At 40.8% G+C, this 20,744-nt stretch overlaps 2 protein-coding genes across 4 annotated transcripts; one reads left to right on the top strand and one right to left on the bottom strand.

The window, feature by feature from the left end:
• The first annotated feature begins 6,944 nt into the window (after positions 1 to 6,944).
• LOC144533364 (protein CutA homolog) lies at positions 6,945 to 15,054 on the top strand. 3 transcript variants are annotated; one of them, XM_078274679.1, is made up of 7 exons: positions 6,945 to 7,016; positions 9,082 to 9,147; positions 9,842 to 9,990; positions 11,686 to 11,745; positions 11,941 to 11,986; positions 14,239 to 14,288; positions 14,481 to 15,054. In XM_078274679.1, exons 2-7 carry the CDS (start codon positions 9,085 to 9,087, stop codon positions 14,578 to 14,580), a joined length of 468 nt encoding a protein of 155 aa, XP_078130805.1. In that variant the 5' UTR covers positions 6,945 to 7,016; positions 9,082 to 9,084; the 3' UTR covers positions 14,581 to 15,054. The 3 variants fall into 3 exon arrangements, with proteins under 3 accessions (XP_078130805.1, XP_078130813.1, XP_078130823.1); XM_078274687.1 differs by lacking the exons at positions 14,239 to 14,288; positions 14,481 to 15,054 and adding an exon at positions 12,407 to 14,232; XM_078274697.1 differs by lacking the exon at positions 9,082 to 9,147 and having other exon boundaries at positions 6,955 to 7,016.
• A 130-nt stretch (positions 15,055 to 15,184) lies between these two features.
• sst3b (somatostatin receptor 3b) lies at positions 15,185 to 19,828 on the bottom strand. Its single transcript, XM_078274666.1, has 2 exons — positions 19,009 to 19,828; positions 15,185 to 17,856 (listed from the first exon to the last, which is right to left on the bottom strand). The coding sequence occupies exons 1-2, from the start codon at positions 19,771 to 19,773 to the stop codon at positions 17,131 to 17,133; spliced, it is 1,491 nt and encodes a 496-aa protein (XP_078130792.1). The 5' UTR covers positions 19,774 to 19,828; the 3' UTR covers positions 15,185 to 17,130.
• Positions 19,829 to 20,744: the final 916 nt, after the last annotated feature.

Raw genomic sequence — 20,744 nt, 5'->3', positions numbered from 1 at the left:
AGAGAGCAGATAAGAGAGGAGTGAAAAATATAGATGTGAATATATTTACAAGAGCGCATCATGCTGCATTCACATTGTGACAGTTACTCATTGTTTTAAGTCGGGGAATAATGGAAGATTTTTTGTCAGTGCTGATGTAAAGGGGTTCATGCTTTTCTTTCCCTATATTTTATCTACTGTTGTAGTGATGAAGAAAAACCAGACATGGAAAATCCTTTCAGAATGGATGTAGACACTTCTGTTTGTCCAGCTCTGCTAGCTCTTCATGAGAGTTTTTACTTTTTTGGACATAAAGTGAAATTCAGCTTTTCCACTTTTCTGCTTTGCTTTCTTCTCATTTACAGTGGAAACATTTAAAGTGGAATCATTTAAACAAGTCATGTCCACATTCATTTTCAGACATTACTATAATTACCCTAAACAAATTAGACCATCACTGAGACAACAGGAAGGCTGTACATTGATCTAAAATGGGTCGGAGTTTGTGGTGAATCTGCTACATTCCTTTGTAGCACAAAGCTGAAACTCTATTTACATGCTGCAGCTTTATTCTGAGTCTAGTTTATTCCAATTTGGTTTTCACATTAGCTGACCCAGTCAGAATAAATTTTTGCTGTTATCAAAAGCTGTTACCAGAGGGGTAAACAGCAACATGCGCACTGTACTCACAAATATGAGAGTATGAGAAATATGGTCTTTCTTAAAGAGCATAACATGCTACAGTACAGCTTTGATCATTTATTCAAAACGTATCGGTTTATTAGAGAACAGGCAAAGCTCTTTTAAGCGTAATTTCACCCAAATCACAGCACACACACACAAATATTTACCTAACTATCTGTAGCGGTACAGGTATCAATTTAGAAAGTGTCATTTTTATTTTCTACTGCTAGAAGTATCTTCAGCGTTTTCTTATCCTGACTAAAGGGATGGCTTCCTGACCTCATTTCATGATTCATTTGCATTAGATAAATAATACATAAACACACTCAGCCCAAGTATTTGTAGGAGGGTTCTCAATCCTCAAAAGCAAAAATGAAAAATCATGAGTAGACGCCCCTTTTACGTGTGCAAAATGCGTACTTGTTTATTAATGCCCGAAACTTCCTTGCATGAATTAACACTTTAATTGGAGTGCAGTCCTGCTTGTGATTTTTTTTTTCATCACCATCTTTTTATCTTATCACATATGTGTTTGTACTGTGTCCCCTGACCGGAGGAATCGGCATGAAATTCACTTTAATGAATTTAGAGAGGAAAAAAAAAACAACAATAAAAAAACATACAACATCCATCCGTCGTCGTTCGCTTATCCGGGGTCGGGCCGCGGGGGCAGCAGCTCCAGCAGGGGACCCCAAACTTCCCTTTCCCGAGCCTTATTAACCAGCTCTGACTAGGGGATCCCGAGGCGTTCCCAGGCCAGGTTGGAGATATAGTCCCTCCACCTATTCCTGGGTCTTCCCCGAGGCCTTCTCCCAGCTGGACGTGCCTGGAACACCTCCCTAGGGAGGCGCCCAGGGGGCATCCTTACCAGATGCTCAAACCACCTCAACTGGCTCCTTTCGACACGAAGGTGCAGCGGCTCTACTCCGAGTTCCTCACGGATGACTGAGCCTCTCACCCTATCTCTAAGGGAGACGCCAGCCACCCTCCTGAGGAAACCCATTTCGGCCGCTTGTACCCTGGATCTCGTTCTTTCGGTCATGACCCAGCCTTCATGACCATAGGTGAGGGTAGGAAAGAAAACATACAATAGGCCATCATAATGGCAAAAACAATGTCGATAATGTGTTGTGATAATGTAATTGTAGAACCTTTTCAACTTATAAAACTGAGATTTAAAATAGTAGATAGTATAGTAAAATAATAGTAAAATCTTGCTCTTGACATATTGGCGTATTGCTCTTGACTCCAAGGCTGAAAACCACACAGATACAGCTAAAATACTTTATTTACAAATAACATTTATATGGATATCTATAAACAGCCTCATATTCAATGTCAAGACTGTAGGTCTAAGAGCTAACATGTATGTCTCCTTCCTTAAGCCAGGGGTACAATTTAAATAAGCAGATAAGTGCAGAATTGAGTACGATGAGAGACGGGCTAATTGCTGTGGATTTTCAGTCCTCCAAGGTATTGTCTCCCAGACCCTGCTGTTACAGAGGTGAACTTCTCTCTCCTCTCGTCTCCTGGGTGAACGGAGGAGGTCCCGAGGTGGCCCTCCCTCCTTAGAAGTCAGTGTTAATGGGGGCAGAGCAGAGCAGAGCAGAGGGAGAGAAAGACAAGAGCTCAATCAAGATTTCTTTTTCACTTTTTTCACACTCAGCTTTTTCCATTTCCTGTCTCTCTCTCTCTGTCTGTCTCTCTTTCCTACTTTTTCTCTTTTGTATTCTGACCTCCTGTTGAAGATTCCCTGTGCCAGTGTGTTTCTCCTTGGTGTGTGTTGGCTGGTATCCACACTGTGCATAATACTGAGCTGACACACTCATCCCAAGAACACCAGCCTACACAGAGCCCACCTTATCTTTTGTCACCTGTTTGTCATTATTCTCTACTAGTTTATGTACAGCAATTGTGTATCTATAGTGCAAGTAGCACCATTAGTAAGAAGTCTGTTCATGCCTTATAGAGTTGCAAAGTAGGAGCATCATTATAGGCTCTGGAACTTAAAAGGTTTCTAAGAATGAATCCTTATGTTTGGTTCATTAATTCATTTAGGACCATTATCATGAGCTAGTGCAGCCCTTTGACCAAAATGTCAATTAGGCAAAGATTATATCTCAACAAGAATATATTAATTTTGCATGCGCAGATTATATCCTATCTTTAAAGGAGATGCTCCAAACTTACACACTTGTAAGATACAAAAGGGTTTATTCGTGATTCAAATGGGGTTTACATTATCAAAATGTGTGTTTTTATTCACTATGACAGCTCTCGCCATTTTTAGGAGCTTTGCCACTCAGCGCGGGATAGAAGGGTGGTATCACAAGTCAAAAGGGGTGTAGGAAGACTTTCACCACAAGTATAATGAAAGAGGCAGATTACAGTCTCATTAAAGGTAATTCAGACACAATATATCTTAATGAATCAGGTTGCATTTATTTGCCTTACAAGCACATGAGGATACGATTATATTGACAGATCCCGGTGGAGAAATCTAGTCATTACAGCCGCCAGTAGCAACAGGATAGCCTGGCTCCGCCCTCCTAGGTACTTCCACTCAATTTTCATTTTTCTTCAATACTCTGTCTGGGTTTGCGGTATATTCTTGGGTTTTCTCCGGCCAAATCTAATCAGAGAACAGAGGGAGTGGCTGAGAACGATGACGCTGAGGTTTGGTAACCTTCGGTGAGTTCCGTAATGGCGGCGGAGAAAGATGCGAGCGAAGCCATTCGGTCCGTTGTGGCAACACTGCCAAATATCCAGAAGTTAAAGCCCGAGCAAGAACAATCTTTGCTGAGTTGTGTTGGTGGCCATGATGTTGTGGCCCTCCTCCCCCACGGAGTTCGGGAAAAGTTCGATTTTCCAGCTCGCTCCGTTAGTGCTGAATGAGTTAGCTAAGGCTAACGCTAGCGATGCTAAGCCGACGTCACGAACAAACGTTAGCGATTGGTTATGGCAGATCCAGAGTGGCTCTGTGCAGATCCAATAGTTTTAAACTTCAACAGAGTACCCGCCTTCAAGGAAGTTAACACTTGTCAATGGAGAGTGGCCAGACTCTCTGTACAAATGAAATGTACCAGAGTCTGATAGGACCAGGCTAGCAACAGGAGCCAATAAAGACTATATATATAAGAATATACAAAATGTCACATCAGGAGATGTTTAGCTGTAACACACTCACCGACTTACGTTAGAGATTAGAAAGAGTATCCTGGATTAAGGAGAAACAGCTATAATGATGTACAATATGCACACTGCTGTGCCGTTAAAACTAAATTGTCGTTGTTGAACTTCGTTAAAATCATGAAGTGCTGAAGATACTCTTTTATCTTGTAAAACCCCTATAACATGTTTGACTTTTACAGAAAGACCGATGAAAGACATTTTCAACTGGAGATTACAAGGAAGGTTAAAGAAGTTAGTGGAACAGCTGCAAACCCGGATGTGACGTCAGAACTCCTGCTCTCTCTATAGGCATCATACAGCCTGTAGTGAAACAGAAGAGACATATTCTTTAGCACATACTCTTCTGATACTGACTTGGACATCTTAGCTGTATATTAGAAATGTCCTTTGGTTAAGGTCCACCTTTACCTACTTCCCTTACACTCTTTCTCTCTCTCTATTACACTCTCTGTTTCTTCCTTTCTCTCTCTCTCTCTCTCTTTCCTCTCTCTGTTTCTTCCTTTCTCTCGCTCTCTGGAAGTTAAAGGACCAGTGGAGCCTCATTAGGATGCAGAGGAGGAAGGCTCTGCTGCAAATTGAAAACATATTGATTCTCCTCATGCTTGGAGGGAGAGGGGGCGAGAGACAGAGGGAGGGAAGGAAAAAGATGGGGAAAGAGAGAGAAAGAAAGAAAGAGGGGGTGAGGGTGAGGAAAAAGGAGGGAAAATTCTGGTGATGAAACAGAGAGGGCACAACAGTTGCCCAGTGCCAGCAGCAACTTGCATTGATGTCTGGTCTCTGTCACACACACACACACACACACACACACACACACACACACACACACACACACACACACACACATATATGCATATATGCATATATGCATTTTTTCATATGCTAAGATTACATACCATGGGTTCAGGGCTTTATGGTCGCCATGGCAATGGGGTCAGGGCAGCCGTTGTGCGCATTTGCATGAGTGTGTGCGCCTTGTGCATGTGAGCGCATACTGTCATGTCCAGCTGTGGTGGGGTGAGGCAGCGGGATGCCGATGAGAGAGGACAGCACATAACATGTACAGATGTGCTGACTGCACAGTTTCCATGGGAACAAACCCCCCCCCACCACCAACATATCCCTCCTCCTTCCATCGCTCCTCATTGCTCTTGTAAAAGCTTGACAAGCTCCACTAATATGTCTCGCTGCGTCTTTATGTGTCCATGCATTCCTGCTCTCAGATCAGCTACAGCTCAATCTATCTTTTTCTGAGTGCACGAGTCACATCCTCTAAATGTGTGTGTGTGTGTGTGTGTGTGTGTGTGTGTGTGTGTGTGTGTGTGTGTGTGTGTGTGTGTGTAATTGTATGTGTGACATGCTTGTCTCCTTCTTTAATCAAGGATGAGGGTGAAGAGAGAAGAGTGTGAGGGAGGTGGTGGATGTTATCAAACAGAGTGGCTTTCTGTCTTACACACACACACACACACACACACACACACACACACACACACACACACACACACACACACACACACACACACACACACAAGGCAAGCATCATTTGTGTGCACACAGACAATCACAGTCATTGCTTGTCATTGTCAAACCCTGTTGACAGGCACTGATTTATTGTCTATGTTGGTGTTATAACTACCAGAGCTAATCATTAAGCATATTCTTGTCTTGTTGTATCTAAAAAAGCTGCCATCATTTGTCATACATTGCCACAGTGTTGGTGGCAATCGTGAAATATTGGTATTAGATAGCATGTGATTGTGCACATAGTTAGTGGTATCCAGATTCAGACTGCTTTGAGTCCTGCATGACCATTTCAAGTCTTGCAGAGAATGCCAGAATGATAAAGCAGTGGTTTGGATGGATCATCAACCATTAACGAGAACTGTTCTCTTTCATGAAAGTCACATCTGGCATTAAGATATAAAAAAAAAAAAAAATCAAAAGCATATTTCTGCACACAAAATTATGCTTGCCCTATTTGTTCAGTTAAAAGGTTGCATTGTCCGGGAATCAAACTCGTGCCCCCTTGGTAACACTGATCCACCAATGCAAGGATGTTCTGAGAGGTCCCTCTATAGGTGTAGTACTGTATTACAATTAATTGTATTTTTGAGTGGATTGCCCTGCACTTTGCCGCCCTCTACTGGATTAATGAAGAAGTGGGCTAAAAGTTACTTTTATTTTTTATTTTTATTTTTTATTGAACACATAACAAGTATACAGCCACAAGTGTATGCAATACAAACAGGTCAAGTACGGGGGCGATACAAAAAATAAAATAATAATAAAAAGAAGAAAAAAAGACAACTTAATTTACATAAAGCATTTGAAAAGTACAAATAGCTGTGTTCTAACAGCCTTCTTATTACTGCAACAGGATATGGTAGAAATGTAGTGTTTAATGTGAATGGACAGCGCTATGAAGTTAGGTGTTTTATTTTGGAATTTGGACTTATGGATGTAAAATGTGGTCAACATTAAAATCAGGTTGATTAAATAAAATTGAGAGGTGATATTTGTGTCATATAGTTAATGAAACCAAAAAGTACATTTTCCCAGCACAGGGAGAGGGCTAAAAGTTACTAAAAGCATTAAGATGAAGTCATTGACGTTTTCCCCGACAATTATCTCAGCTAAATATAAACTAAAACAGGCATACGTAATGTTTTATAAAAAAAAAAAAGCAATGAAAAGAAGAAAACGTTTGGTTAGCTTATAGCCTACTGTGAATCACTCGCCTAACTGTTTTAAAATCCTTGTCAAGGTTTAACGACTGTGATGACATGATGCTAGCATAGACTGTAGGCTTGTATAAAACTAGGATAATAGTCATGCGTTTGCATAGGCTATATAAATACTGAAAATCAATACCCTACATGTTATTGATGCTGTCGTTTGTGGTGTATTGTCGCTATTAAATGCACCATACCATGACGTCTATCAGTTGCCAACATATTGACAATAACAAATCGATTACTATATGTATTCATTTACTAATTATTATTTTCACTAGCATCCAAAACTGATGATAATGAAAATGGAAAATATGGCAATAACCTTCGTTTGAGAGCCTGCTGATTTACGACAGTTTCACAAACATACAGCCCACTCGCTTTACGGTAGAGTGTGTTGCTCGCTAAGCACAGCCTGGAAGCTGTCAGAAGGTAAGTTACAAAAAATGACTCTTGACAGGTTTGGTGTTACAGAATAACGTTAGCTAGGGTCTTTTTTCCTCTCGTATTGCTCCGTAGTCGTGTAGTGTTGCCCTGTCATAAAGTCCCCAAAGCTTTACTCCCCGACTAACAATAACTAACGTTACTGCTAGCGCTCACACATGCTAACGTTACTAGCTAAACACACCTCTGCAAGGAACCAATAAACTAGAAACTATGTTAGTTAAGAGGTTAGTACAAAGTGTTTTTTGTCACATTTGCATTATCCTTGGGTGCAAATAGCTGCCTGTTTATCTTAAGAAATAAAGTAAAGTAAATGAGTGAAGAAGACTGCTTATCGCTAACCTTACTGTACGTTACTACAACCCTGTAAGTTTGGACAAAGTTAAAGTGCAAAATACATTTGAAACATGGCAGCAATGACTACTATGTGAATATGCTGGCTGGCCATTGGTGGAAAGAAACTCAAATATGAATCAATCAAGTTGTATTTGTCACATAAAAGTGTACTAGGGAAAAGTTCCAGTGATTTTCAGTTCCAAGCAGTTCCTTACACTTGTGCATGACTCATCATAAAGCAGACCGGCACACAGAAGAAGAGCCATCCGTTTTAATGGCATAGTACAGTTTTGGGGTTAGTGAAGAACATAATATTATAATATTCTATAATAATATAACACTGGTGAGGAGCCATTCTGCATGATGAGCACTTTTACTTTTGCATTTTTAAGTACATTTTGCTGATATGTCTGTACTTTTACTAACATTTTTACTAAAAAATGTTATCACGATTTGCACTTATAATAGTTTTTAGTGACCATTGTATGTCTATTCTTTAAAGTGCTCATATTATGCTTTTGGGCTTTTTCCCTTTCCTTTATTGTGTTTATATATCTTTTTTGTGCATGTTATAGGTTTACAAAGTGAAAAAGCCCAAAGTCCACCCCAAAGGGACTTACCATCTCCAACAGAAAACACTGTTCACAAACTGCTCCAAACAGCTCTATTGTAGTCCAGCCTTTACTTCCGTGACGAACGTGCGTCACTTTGGAACACGTGTTATAGTCATAGACAGTATATAAACTGGACCAACAGATCCCGTTGCTCTGGACGGAGACCAGTGAAGTCTATTAGAAGCACTTTTCCGGTGATGGCTGAGCGTTACTGCGCAGCCTCCAACTGAGCTCGAAGACGTAGATGTGACGTGAGCAACCTGGAAATCTCAATCATTCCAAATCTTGCAGAGACGGCGAGCGTAGGTATATGTAAGGAGATAACATAGGCACAGGCTAATTATTGCTAACTAAAATGCTAGTTAAAATTAGTAATTAAACTTAAACAGCTAATGTAAGTCCAAACTGCCTCTGAGCTTCTCCTGTACTATACGGTAATTCCTCTACTATGTGACAGTAAGTCGCGTGGTTATGACACAATCGTTAGCCTATTTTTACAAAAACGTCTGCTACGGAGCCATAATGTCGTGAGGTACAAGGTAATGGAGCCTTTTATACATTGTTGTGTTTCTTTAGAAATAAACAATGAACAAATAAAGTCTTTAAACGCTTCAGATGTAAAGTTATTCCCTGTCAAAGTGGCGCCAAAATGAATGGCAGTCAATGGAATGCTAACGGGAGGTGATGGCTTGGTAGCATCAAAATGGCGCCATAGGAGCTACGCGTTCCGGGGAGAGGCTTACCCCCTTGGTTATAATGCTCGCCTAGCTGCGTGGCACGCCCTCATACGCTGCTTCTGATTGGCTAGTAGTCCTTACCTAGGTACTGTGCATGTGCGACTCCCAACAAAGATGGAACAGAAGTGAGATGTCTCACTCTGTAGCTAAAACAGAGAGCTCAACACACAGGGTGAAAAGAGGAGCTGCAGCATAACAAAAATATGGTGTTTTTTGAAAATTAAACCATGTAAACCTATTCTGATATAACCTCAAAATACAATTATGAACCTGAAAATGAGCATAATATGAGGACTTTAAGTTAAGGATCTGAGTACTTCTTTCGCCACTGTGGCTGGCTGACCGGTTTGTTTTTGACCCGCTCAGGCAATGCACATTGGACTGCCCAGTGCAGAGACACTGCAAGGTGGATCCTTCAAAGCTTTGGTTGTGGTGAGTGTTATTTTCCTTGATGCTCCACGCTGTATGCAGATGTTTCTAAATAACACACTTGATATGGTTTTGTCCATGTTTGTTAAACTTCATGCCTACGCTCTAATGTATTTTGGAGACCTTGTTGCCAGTGGTGGAAGAAGTATTCAGATCTTTTACTTGTCTAAAAGTACTAATGTCACACTGCAGTACTCTGTTACAAGTAAAAGTCCTGCATTGAAAGTGTTACTTAAGTAAAAGTATGTAAGTATCATCAGGAAAATGTACTTCACTGCAAAAAGAAATAAAAAATCCTCAGCTTTAGAAACTGAAAACCATCCAAACAGTTGTGTATTTATTGGTCTAATCATTTCAGCTGGACCTGTAGACTGTTATATTGTTGGGGAGTTTCATTCATAATGAAAAACCGTATTTTATAAACAACATGTGTTTTGTAAGCAACAATCTAATCTTAATTTTTAAAGTAACTAGTGACTACAGCTTTTAGATGAATGTAGAGGAGTGAAAAGTACATTTCCCTCTGAAATGCAGTAGAAGAAGAAAGTGGCATGAAATGAAAAAGACTCAAGTAAAGCACAAGTACCTCAAATTTGTACTTAAGTACAGTACTTGAGTAAATGTACTTAGTTAAATGCATGTCTGCTTGTTGCCTTGTTGGTTGGGTCTCATCCTCATCCTCCTTTTCTCCTCCCAGACGGTGCTCCTGAGTGTGTTTATGTTCCCTCTGCTGAGGACTGTTGGACTGAGGGCCTTCTCCATGGCGTCTGAGACGTACACTTCGGGTACACACTCTGCAGCCTTCGTCACTTGTCCCAACGACACAGTGGCTAAAGACTTGGCCAGGTGATACAATCAGCCACATCCTAAAGGGTGACTACCGTTTTGTTCAACCTGGATGCTATTTTCCTATTTTTTTGTGTGTAAGTGACTGATAGAAACTACATTCTTTGAAATTGGTCTAGTATTAAGCGTGAAAGCTGTAACTGGCAGCCACAGACTGGGCTGCAATGTAACCCTATCCGTGGGGCAAATGTGCATTGTCAATTTGGTCCACTAAAAGTGCTTTATTTTGCCACTGAAAAGGTGTTGATTAATATTCTACGTGTCTGACAACATATTGGAAAGGATCCCTACAAAGAGAGGCCTTTTTAAAACATATTTATGACCTTTCTGTTTCTAAACCCACAAGACTCCATTTAAAAAAACAATACTTTTGGCGTGTAAAAAGCCAACATATTTTCACATGTAAATCGGTAAACTGTGTTTATTTCAACCAAAACTAGAGTTGTGATGGTTGAAAAGTGGAAAGACGACCCACAACGGCTTTTCATAGTTTTATGTTGTTTCTCTCAACTTTGAATGAAGTGTATTTTACGATGCCAGAATTACTGTTTATTTACATGGAGTCTGGTGGCTTTAGCGAACGCAATTTTGCGGATGTCTTTATGTTTAAAAGAAGGATCTTACTCTTTAACAGAAAGGTCGACCTCCTTAGAAATCCTTTCCATAATGTTATCAGACACTTAGAATATTAATCTGAGCCTGTCAGCACTTTTGTGCCCTATTAACTTACATTGTAGCTTGTTTTGCCGCTGCCGCAGCGATCTCGCTTAACACTGGACTGATGTCAAAGATTGTTGTTCCCATCAGTCACTTAGACACAAAAACAGGAAAATAGGGTCCAGGTTGGAAAAAAACAGTAGTTACCATTTAAAGATGAACTGAACTGGAATTTCAGTAAAGGTGATATAACAGATGTATTTTATTTCTTCTCATTGGTACAATGATTAAAATGGCTGAATTTGTTAAAAGGGATAAAATGGTACATTGAAAGTGTTGTTGTTGTTACACGGGCACCGCCATGTTGGAATTCCATAATCGGCTAGGGGGGGGGTCATACTGCATTGCTCCTGGCTACAGTAATAAATTGTATAGGGCTAAGGCAGCTGGGGTTACGATACATTTCCACAGGCTGCCTTTGACAAGGAAACCAGTCCTCAACTCATGGCTAGCTGCCTGAAAACTGGCCAGCCCTCCAACAGCCCCTGGATTTCGAGTCTGTAGCGACCATTTTTTAGCGACCGACTATTTAGAGAGCTGTACTTTTGATACAACAGGGTCACTGGTGAGGGTTAAGTCCAACAGACTGAAACCTGAGGCCATTCCGTCAATTATCGATTTTTCAGGCTACAGTACAGGGCAGACCGATAGACCAACGGCAAGTACCAACACCACCGCAGAGACAGGGCGCTGAAACGCTCACATCAGGCAGAGGACAGAGAGGTTTAGCTGCTATCTAGCATGCTAGCAATCAACTAGGCAAAGGGCTGGATGTAACGTTGTGACATACACAAAACACGTACATATTCACTTACACGCACAAATAATAAAGCCTAACGTGTAGTTTAGTTCATACTCCACATCATCACCCTGCAGAACAAATGTTTATTTTTATTTCTGCCATTCATACAACAGCATTCTTGCCAGTTCTTTCATGCGTATTCATTTGTGGCTGATTCATTATTTTCTGTCTCACAGGGGTATTGTGGAAAGGAAACTAGCTGCGTGCGTCAACATTGTCCCAGCAATCACATCTGTGTAAGTTTTGAGACGGCTGCTATTCAGCGGCCTGCTAGACTGAGTTGTTTGTGTTTTCAATATGTACAGGGTGTTTTTGCTTAATGACGGGTTATGAATGAAGGTTTTCTTTTCAGGCAAACAAAATAAGGATGACTCACAAGGATATTTTAGATGACAAATTACTTATTCTGTCTTGTTTTGGTTTTTTTTCAGATATGAATGGCAGGGTAAGATTGAGGAGGACAATGAAGTGCTGCTGGTGAGTGTTGATGACTAAATGTTGTAATATGTTGGGCTGTTTAAAATGTCACTCTAAATGCACCTAAATCCTATTTCTACAACACAAGGTCAATTACTATCCCTGCGACCATTACTTAACCACATGGTGTATACTCCCCGTTGTCCTCGGGGTCAAAAATCACCCGCCTTCACTAACACCCTAAAATAAAGCAGCTTAATTGAGTTTTAAATGCCAAATGTATTTCGGATGAACAAACAACTTGTCGTTGATCACAAAGTGTGTCGATATCGGAGTTACCCTTTTCACATTGCAGAAAGACATTTATTCAATGGAGACACCACTACACACTATTACAACACAGCTGTCATAATGCTTTTCTTCACTAAAGTGGAAATGTATTACAATTTATTTATATTATCTCTGTATCCCAAATACTAGATGCAGCCTTGCCTCGGGACCTGTAAACACCTGCTAAGATTAGGCTTACATGGAAATATGAATAAAGGCAATATTTTTCTAGTTTTCTCTGCCGGTGGCGGGTCATTTCTGACCCGAAGACAACACAACGGTTAAATACTATTATTCCTGCAACTGTACCTGTAACCATTACTGCTGCTTCTGTTATTTTTATATTCTGTAATATGTATTACCAACAGTGTAGTACTAACTGCTGCAGATAGAATTACTTAGACAGAGGTATGGCTGGGATTTTATCAATACCATTGTTAATACAATACTGCTTATTGACATTGATAATTAGCAATAACTTCATTGCAACTTCTTTTAGAGTGTTGGAACAAAAAAGGTGGATTTTAACGGGAATGGACAAGACAAATGAACAGTGTAAAACAAGATTAGCTGTGAGTGGAGAATCTGGCATCCTCTCTCTTGTGTTACTAAGCTAGTTATTTAACTTTCCACAGTGGTGCATTTCTGGCTAGGCTTCAATCAATGATGTCAAGGCAGGTTATTTGCATTTGACAACATCAAATGATTTGATGTAAGAAGACATCTCAGACTTCATGTTGAACCGTGACCGATGTTAGCCTGTGCTCATTTCATTTCATTGCCCACTTGCAAAGGGCGATTGAGCAGGAAAGGGTAGAGAAAGACTTTTGGGATCAGGATTATGGTTGGGTACCGAAACCCGGTTCCGCTATATTTTCCCTCTGTCGCTCCGAAACGGAAGTCAAAATATCACCCTTTCTCTGTCGTCTACCGTTAGCTAGCTACCGTAAATGTAGGCTACTTTTAAAATGCCATATTTTCTAGGGGTGGTACGGTTCATGAAAAAACATCCGAACCGCTCGGTTCGCATGTCTCGGTTCGGAGCGTGTGTGCGTCGCACGGTTCGTCAGTCCACTGTTAACGTGCACTAACCGCTTACTGCCGTAGTGCCCACTTTCGACACCTATGTTAAAACACTTACTGGAAACGACCATAGACGGTATATAAACGACGAGGGGAAAATAGTTATTGCGAGATAATTTTAAGCGAGAAATAGGCCATACAGTTGCTGAATCTGTCTGTTTTTTTTGATCGACAAAGGTCAGTTTGAAAGATTTTCGTCAGATTTTGAGAGGCGCCGAGCCGACCGCTCCTCAGGTGGAGTGTGGAGTGCTGCAGGTCACGTCACATGTAGAAATGGTTAGTGGGAGAGATGAGGAAGGCTGCCCGGAGTTGGAGGATGCGCCAGCATCGTATATAGTCTGGTGTGTGGGAACATTTTGGATTTCATGTTACCTATGATGACAGCAGAAATAAAACAATAGATAGAACTGCCACTGTGTGCATGTATTGTGCAACATGCATTCAATATGCTGATTTTAGCTATGTATCATATGCTGAAGTGCCGAAAACGGTGATACGAGCTGAACCGTGGATTTTGTGAACCGTACCACCCCTAATATTTTCTCTCTGGGCTCACCAAAACGGACGTAAAAGCATATTAACCATTCACTGCACGTGATCGCTAGTAAACACATTACATCTTTGATGTCATTTTTCAGTTTTTTAAGAATCGGTTTAGGAATCGGAATCGTTTTAAAAGTATCGGTTCGGAATCGTAAAAATCCAAACGATACCCAACCCTAATCAGGATTGTCAAAGATCATGAGAATTTCACAGACTTTATCATACTGAGTGAGAGAGAGGGCAAACAATTTTGGGGCATCCTAGACTCAGAATAGGTTGATTTTTATAATAATAAAATCATCAAGTGTGTGAGAAAGTCTGCGGAGCTCACACAGCGTCTCCCCCCCCCTGTTTAGATGATTAAAACAAGAAGTTCCAAGGTGCCGGCTCTCGCTGAATATGTCCGGTAAGTTAATTTTTAAAACTCGATAGAGAAAACACTTTGCACCAGCCTAAACTCTCCCAGGAACACTTTGTTGCTCCATTATCTGCCGTGACCCATGCAGTCAAAGAGCGTGGCTTTAATTACTGCTGTTTATATGTACTGCGTGCCAGTCTGTGCACTCAGTTGACTCATAACTGCTCATTGTCCTCACAGCTCCAACCATCCTTACGAGGTGGCCGAGGTCATCAGTCTGCCCATTGACCAAGGCAACCCGCCCTACCTCAAGTGGATAGGACAAGTTGTCCCTGAGTAAGGGTGGACTGATGGACGAGTGGATGAATTAATTCCTGGATGGATGTAAAACTGAATCTGAAAATCCCACTTACTATTTCCCTCAAAGAGACATCAAGACACTATCCAAATCAGTAATGCTATTACTAACTGCACAAGACCAAGAGTTACAAGATGAGACAAAGTGCCCATCATGTCAATAAGTAACACAGTGGGTGTTTTAAAAAGATCAAAACTATGATGTTATCTAAAATATGTTTGCTGTGTTCCAGCCATTATTTGATTCTTGTTAATGTTTTCCCTTTTCATTATGTTTACCTCTAGAGGGCAGACTTGGTCTTTTGAATTTCAAAGTTAACCAGGTGCAGAATAAACTGCGCTACAGCTTTGACTACTTTGAACATGCCACTATAATGTTTGAACAGACATCAGTTGGATTTCTCGTTTCATTTGTGAAAGAAGCATTTTTGCAATAAAGTGGATGATTATTTTTTAATTGCTTTGAAGTCTTTCTTGGTGAACAACGTACAGTAAACAGTTACAAACATGTACTGACAGTTTATATTGTATACCTGCACACACTATATGCATTAGTTCAAGTAACACAATTGCATACAACACCAAGTTTTATTGAGGGACAAAATGACAGTTTACATACAAATATCATCTGTAGGGCGGCAAGGCGGTGCAGTGGTTCGCCTCACAGCCAGAAGGATCTGGGTTCTGTTTGTGTTTGCATGTTCTCCTGTGCCTGCATGGGCTTTGTAAGGATGCTCCTGTTTCTGCCCAAAGGCCGCAAGTTAACTTATTTAGGGACTCTAAATTACCCGTAGCAGTAATGTGAGCGTCAGTGGTTGTCTGTTTATGTGTGCCTCTCGCACAATGTCAGCTGGGATTGGCTCCTGCTCCCTCGCACCCCTTCTAAAAGGATAAGCTGCTATAGCTAATGGATGGGTGTATGGAAAATCATCTGATAATACATCTTAATGGCAACACTGATCATAGGAAACAGAAGCAGTAATTTGGCAAAATGGTCTTGTAATACAACCTGCCTTTCTGGGATTTCACTTAAATAAGACATAAAAATATAGAGTTCACAATTCACTACAACACACATACACACACACACCCTGACTATTTCAACCAATCAATAAGCTTTACACTGACCGTATTAACATAGTAACTATGAGCATAAAGCAGCAACGCATGACACTTAACATGAATGCACCAGGGATACACACTGTCTATCTAATGAGTTAAAAGAAAAGTAATCTTCTTGTCTCCTTCATAATTATAAAAAGGATTTAATGAAGAAATACACACATGATGGTATGTTTTCTACACAGGGTGTGCAGTTTTCTCACTAGCATATTTCAGATTTGATGCAAAAGTACCTCCCCTAAAGTTCCAGTTACACAGAAAATAGTCTTTAAACCTGCTTCTTCCTGAAACTTAGAAGGGCGCAGGCACTATTTTTTTTGTGCTGCCCATCTTGGGTAGTAAGCTGAAGCAAGTTGTCAGTTACAGTTGAAGTGAGAAGATACTTAAGAATACTGAAGAAATGCAGCGACTGAGTTACATCTGTGCTCAGCCCCATGTATGTGTGCTTAGGCACGCAGAGTATTACATTTGTTACACAAAAGCTCAAAAGCACTAAACAACAAACACTAAAATGTGTTTTTGTAAAAAACACTACAATTATCTTTGTGGGCTGTTTTTGTAAAAGTAAAACACACCATTTTTCATTTCACAGTGGGTCATTAGTTGTTACCTCCCACTGGGATATGATTCATACAGTGCATTAGACATTTCAGAACAAGTTGTTCCTAACTCAAAAAAACAGTACTTGTGACAGTCCTTTTCAACATTATTATTGAATAAATAAATATAAAAAAAAATATATATAAAATAAATAAATATATATGGTTCTAGAATGAGTCACTGAAGCCCTCACCAACCATACATACAGGGTGACATCAATCATTAATGACCTTTTTGGTGTAACACCTGAGCTTTTGTCAGTTTTAAGGGAACCATACCATTCCAGTAGGCAACACAGTTTTAAGTTCAAGATTAAGTCGCGACAAAAAAATCGAAACCTCAAAATTAATATGTTAATATATTTAACATACAAGTGTTTCTGCATGTCTGTAGACTACTTGCAACAATAACTCCAAACTGTACTTCACAATACTTGCAGCCAGTGATACAGATCAGATATTTAAAATGTCTTGTTCTAACTATTCAGGTTTCCATTTGATTTCAATCCAACATGGTTAACATGCCTACTTTCATATTTTGTCAAAGTCAAATTATTTTAGCATTCTTGCACCGTGGCAAAAATAATTGTACTTATTGGGAGACTATTACATAATGCAAATTTCCATTGGGGGAAAAAAAGAACTGACCCCAACTTCAAAGATTTGCACAAATTTGTAAAGTAGTCACCCCACATGATGTAACACTGAGCCTGTAATCTGTAGTTTGTAATATTCACAGCCATTTCAAATATCTGAGAAATTATCCAAATGGCATCTTTGGGGAAAAAAGTCCACAGAATTTATGTAATCTGTTACAGATAGCTGATTTCAAGCACTTTGTTGTCTTCCAAGCAATTTTCCGGTTGTGACCTGCTGTCTTTGCTTTTGGTGGCCATAGAGGACGCTACCTTAGCAGGATCAAAGCCTGGGCCTTTCTCAGCCAATTCTCCATGTTTGGAACTCTGACTTGGCTCCGGCTCAGGTTTACCTTTCTGCACAACCTGTGTCTTTGAGACCTGTTTTACTTCACTTTGGTTTCCATTTGGTGATTTTTTGCATATTTCACTCATCTGTATATTCCCTCCTCCTGTTCCATTGCTTTCCTCATCTTCTTTTTCAACACAATCCTTCCTATGTACATTTATGACTCCTTCACATTTTTTTTGTGCTTGGAGCACGATGCCGCCCCACTCCTCTGTTGGTCGCTGTACCTCAGTGCCGCCCCTGTCGTTGTTCGTCACCCTGCGTGAAGTGCCGCACAGGGCCTTCCTGAAGCCTCTCTTGAAGTTGTCGGACAGAAATCCGTACAGTATGGGATTTGCACAGCTGTTCGCATAGGACAGCACAACAACAAAAAAGTAGAGCCCCCGGAAGTCCCCAGGCAGGACCATCAGGAGGTTGACGATATTCAGAACGTAGAATGGTAGCCAGCAAAGGACAAACACTGCCACCACGACAACCACCATCCTGGTGACTTTACGTTCCGACTTCCTGCGCCTAGAGGACGTGGCCTGCGCCCGCTTTCCAACGCTGCGCACCTTTGAAAAAAAAATACAAAGAACCCATCCTACTTAAACACTCATGTTCACTGGTAAAGGCTCAGAAAGGCTAAGAAAGAAAAGATTTTTACAATTTTGCCATTTTGTCTGCTAAGTTATTCCCACCTTAGATTTGCAATACAAAAGTGAATGTAACTTTGAACCACTATGTACCTAAGAAATAGTTTGTAAGGAAACTGTTGACGGTCATGTCTGTTTGTTATCTAAAGCAGATATGACATTCTTCCTACAATTTTATACACTTTACTGTTTTTTAGTGCATTAGAGGAATTAGAACATCATGGCTCCTTTTCCTACTAGGTTTTCTTAGCAAAGGTGGTGTTTCCTGTTTTATTCTTGTAATGCATTACAGTGCAATGTTGCTATATCACATTAAATACAATATGCGTGAACATTTATGATGTAAGATACAGAAAAAGTATGATTGAAACAGTAAAATAGTATATAACTCAAAATATAACCAACACTAAAAGGATATTTCTGAAGGTAGTGAGAGGAACGCAGCCTTTATTGTGTCATATAATGTGGTGGATAATTGCTGTTACGGTTTTTCCACTGAATCATACTGTGGCACAGTGTGCTTCTCCATTATTTCTGTACAAATATTGCTTTGGTACAAGAGCCCTCCAACATCGTTAGTGATATCAACAGAGAACAGTCCAATTATAAAAGATATTTGTGTGACTGTGTACCAATGTGTTTGTGCAGTTTGTGACAAAAGCTGTTGCTGCATTAAAGGGCTTCTCTGCACTGCAGCTTCATTTGGAAGGATTTCTTTGTGAGTAGTCAAAAACAGCATGTTTTGGTAAAATATATTCAACACAAAAATAATGTAATGCAACAGAGTTGGAACGTGGTATGAGCAAATTAAGGGACCCCTGATGTTGTAAGTAAAAGTCCCATTTATTTTTCCCCCTAGAAAATGTTTTGTGACTCACAATCAGAGTGATTCTACATGGTGGTCGTACATAACAAAACTATGACAACATAAATGATATTACGTATCAAGGAGAGTCTCATGTTTCTACTTTAATTAGCAGGATATTTTTTAAAAACAATTTTGAAATGGGAATTCAGAATGGGGAAAATCATTCAGGTGACAAAACATCTGTATCACTGTAAATGCTGTACCTTGATGACGATTAGCAGGTAGCACAAGCAGATGACCAGCAGGGGGCAGAAGAAGCCGACTGTGCACGTGTACACGATGAAAGACGTCTTCCACACTTCTGCTGGCTCAGGCCACACAATGCTGCAGTTCCCATCATCCTTTAGCACGTCTGCAAACACCACCACCGGCAGCACCACCACAATAGACCCCGCCCAAACTGTGGCACTGATTGCCTTGGCTACACGGGGCCGCCGCCACCAGAAGGAGCGGATGGGATGCACCACAGCCAGGTAGCGGTCCACTGACATCACGGTCAGGCAGAAGATGCTGGTAAACTGGTTGATGGCGTCCACTGTCATGACCACACGGCACATGAGAGAGCCAAAGGGCCAATAGAGCAGAGCGTTCTGCACCGCCAGGAAGGGCAGGCCCAGCATGAAGAGCTCGTCTGCAATGGCTAAGTTGAGGATGTAGATGTTGGTGACGGACTCGTTTTTGGTGTAGTTGACAACAACGTGGATGACCAGAGTGTTGCCTACGAGGCCAACAACACACACTATCGCATAGATAAGAGGGATGAAGATCCCAGCCAAGCCAGGGAGGGATCCAGGTTCCGGTTTGGTGCAGTTTTGGCAGAGGAAAGCGCCGTCGCTGGTGGTAAAGCCGAGAAGTGGTTCAGAAGTGGTGGAGAGGAGGAGGAATTGGGAGTAGGGGGGGATGGAGTTGTTGCTCCATGTAGCTGCAGGGGCTTCCTGAGGCAGCTGGGTAGACTGGATAATCTCCATGGAGGCTTTAAGGAATACGCGGCAACGAAAGTTGATAAGATCCCATCAGTGACACGTCAAAGGACCTACAAGGCAAAGCAAAGTTAGCACATTTCATACACATGTGTATGTCATACACGTTACATAATGTATTAAAGGAACTTTAAAAGAACTTTAGAAATGCGACTTATTGGGACTTATTGGGATCTCCGTGCGTGTCGTAACTCTGTCTGACGCACCCACCGCTAGCCTAGCTTAGCCCAGATCCTGGAGGTAACCGGCTCCATCTAGCCTACTGCTCCCAATAAGTGACATAATAACGCCAACATTTTCCTATTTACATGTTGTGATTTGTATAGTCACAGCGTGTACAAAAAACAAGTACACATGAGACACAGCCATCTTCTAACTGTATACAAACTGGGAACTATATTCTCAGAAAGGCGAAGCACTGCTACTTCTGCTACTTGGGCGGAGTGATTTGCTCACAGCACCTGAGAAACCCCGTGTTGAGGAGCAGAGAGTAACAACGGTGCTTTTCAGGTGTTGTGCTAATCACTCCGCCCAAGTAGCAGTGCTTCGCCTTCTGAGAATATAGTTCCCAGTTTGTATACGGTTAGAAGATGGCTGTGTCTCATGTGTACTTGTTTTTTGTACACGCTGTGACTATACAAATCACAACATGTAAATAGAAAAATGTTGCCGTTATTTTGTCACTTATTGGGAGCAGTAGGCTAGAACCTCCAGGATCTGTGCTAAGCGAGGCTAGCGGTGGGTGCGTCAGAGTTACGACACGTACAGAGATGAGAAGGGTATGTATGGACTTATCTAACTCTGGGGGATACGGTGAATAAGACAAAGTCCCAATAAGTCAGGGTATTCCTTTAAAGGTGATACACTTGCTTTGTCCAAAGTTCAAAAATATGACTAACCATAATAGTTCATTGTTTAATTTTGTAAAAGAAAATTAAAGTGGTAGTTTGACATTTAGT

Source organism: Sander vitreus, chromosome 2 (genome assembly GCF_031162955.1).
Source record: "Sander vitreus isolate 19-12246 chromosome 2, sanVit1, whole genome shotgun sequence".
NCBI lineage: Eukaryota > Metazoa > Chordata > Actinopteri > Perciformes > Percidae > Sander > Sander vitreus.
Note: the sequence above shows the minus strand (reverse complement) of the source record. Positions and strands in the feature narration are given on the sequence as shown.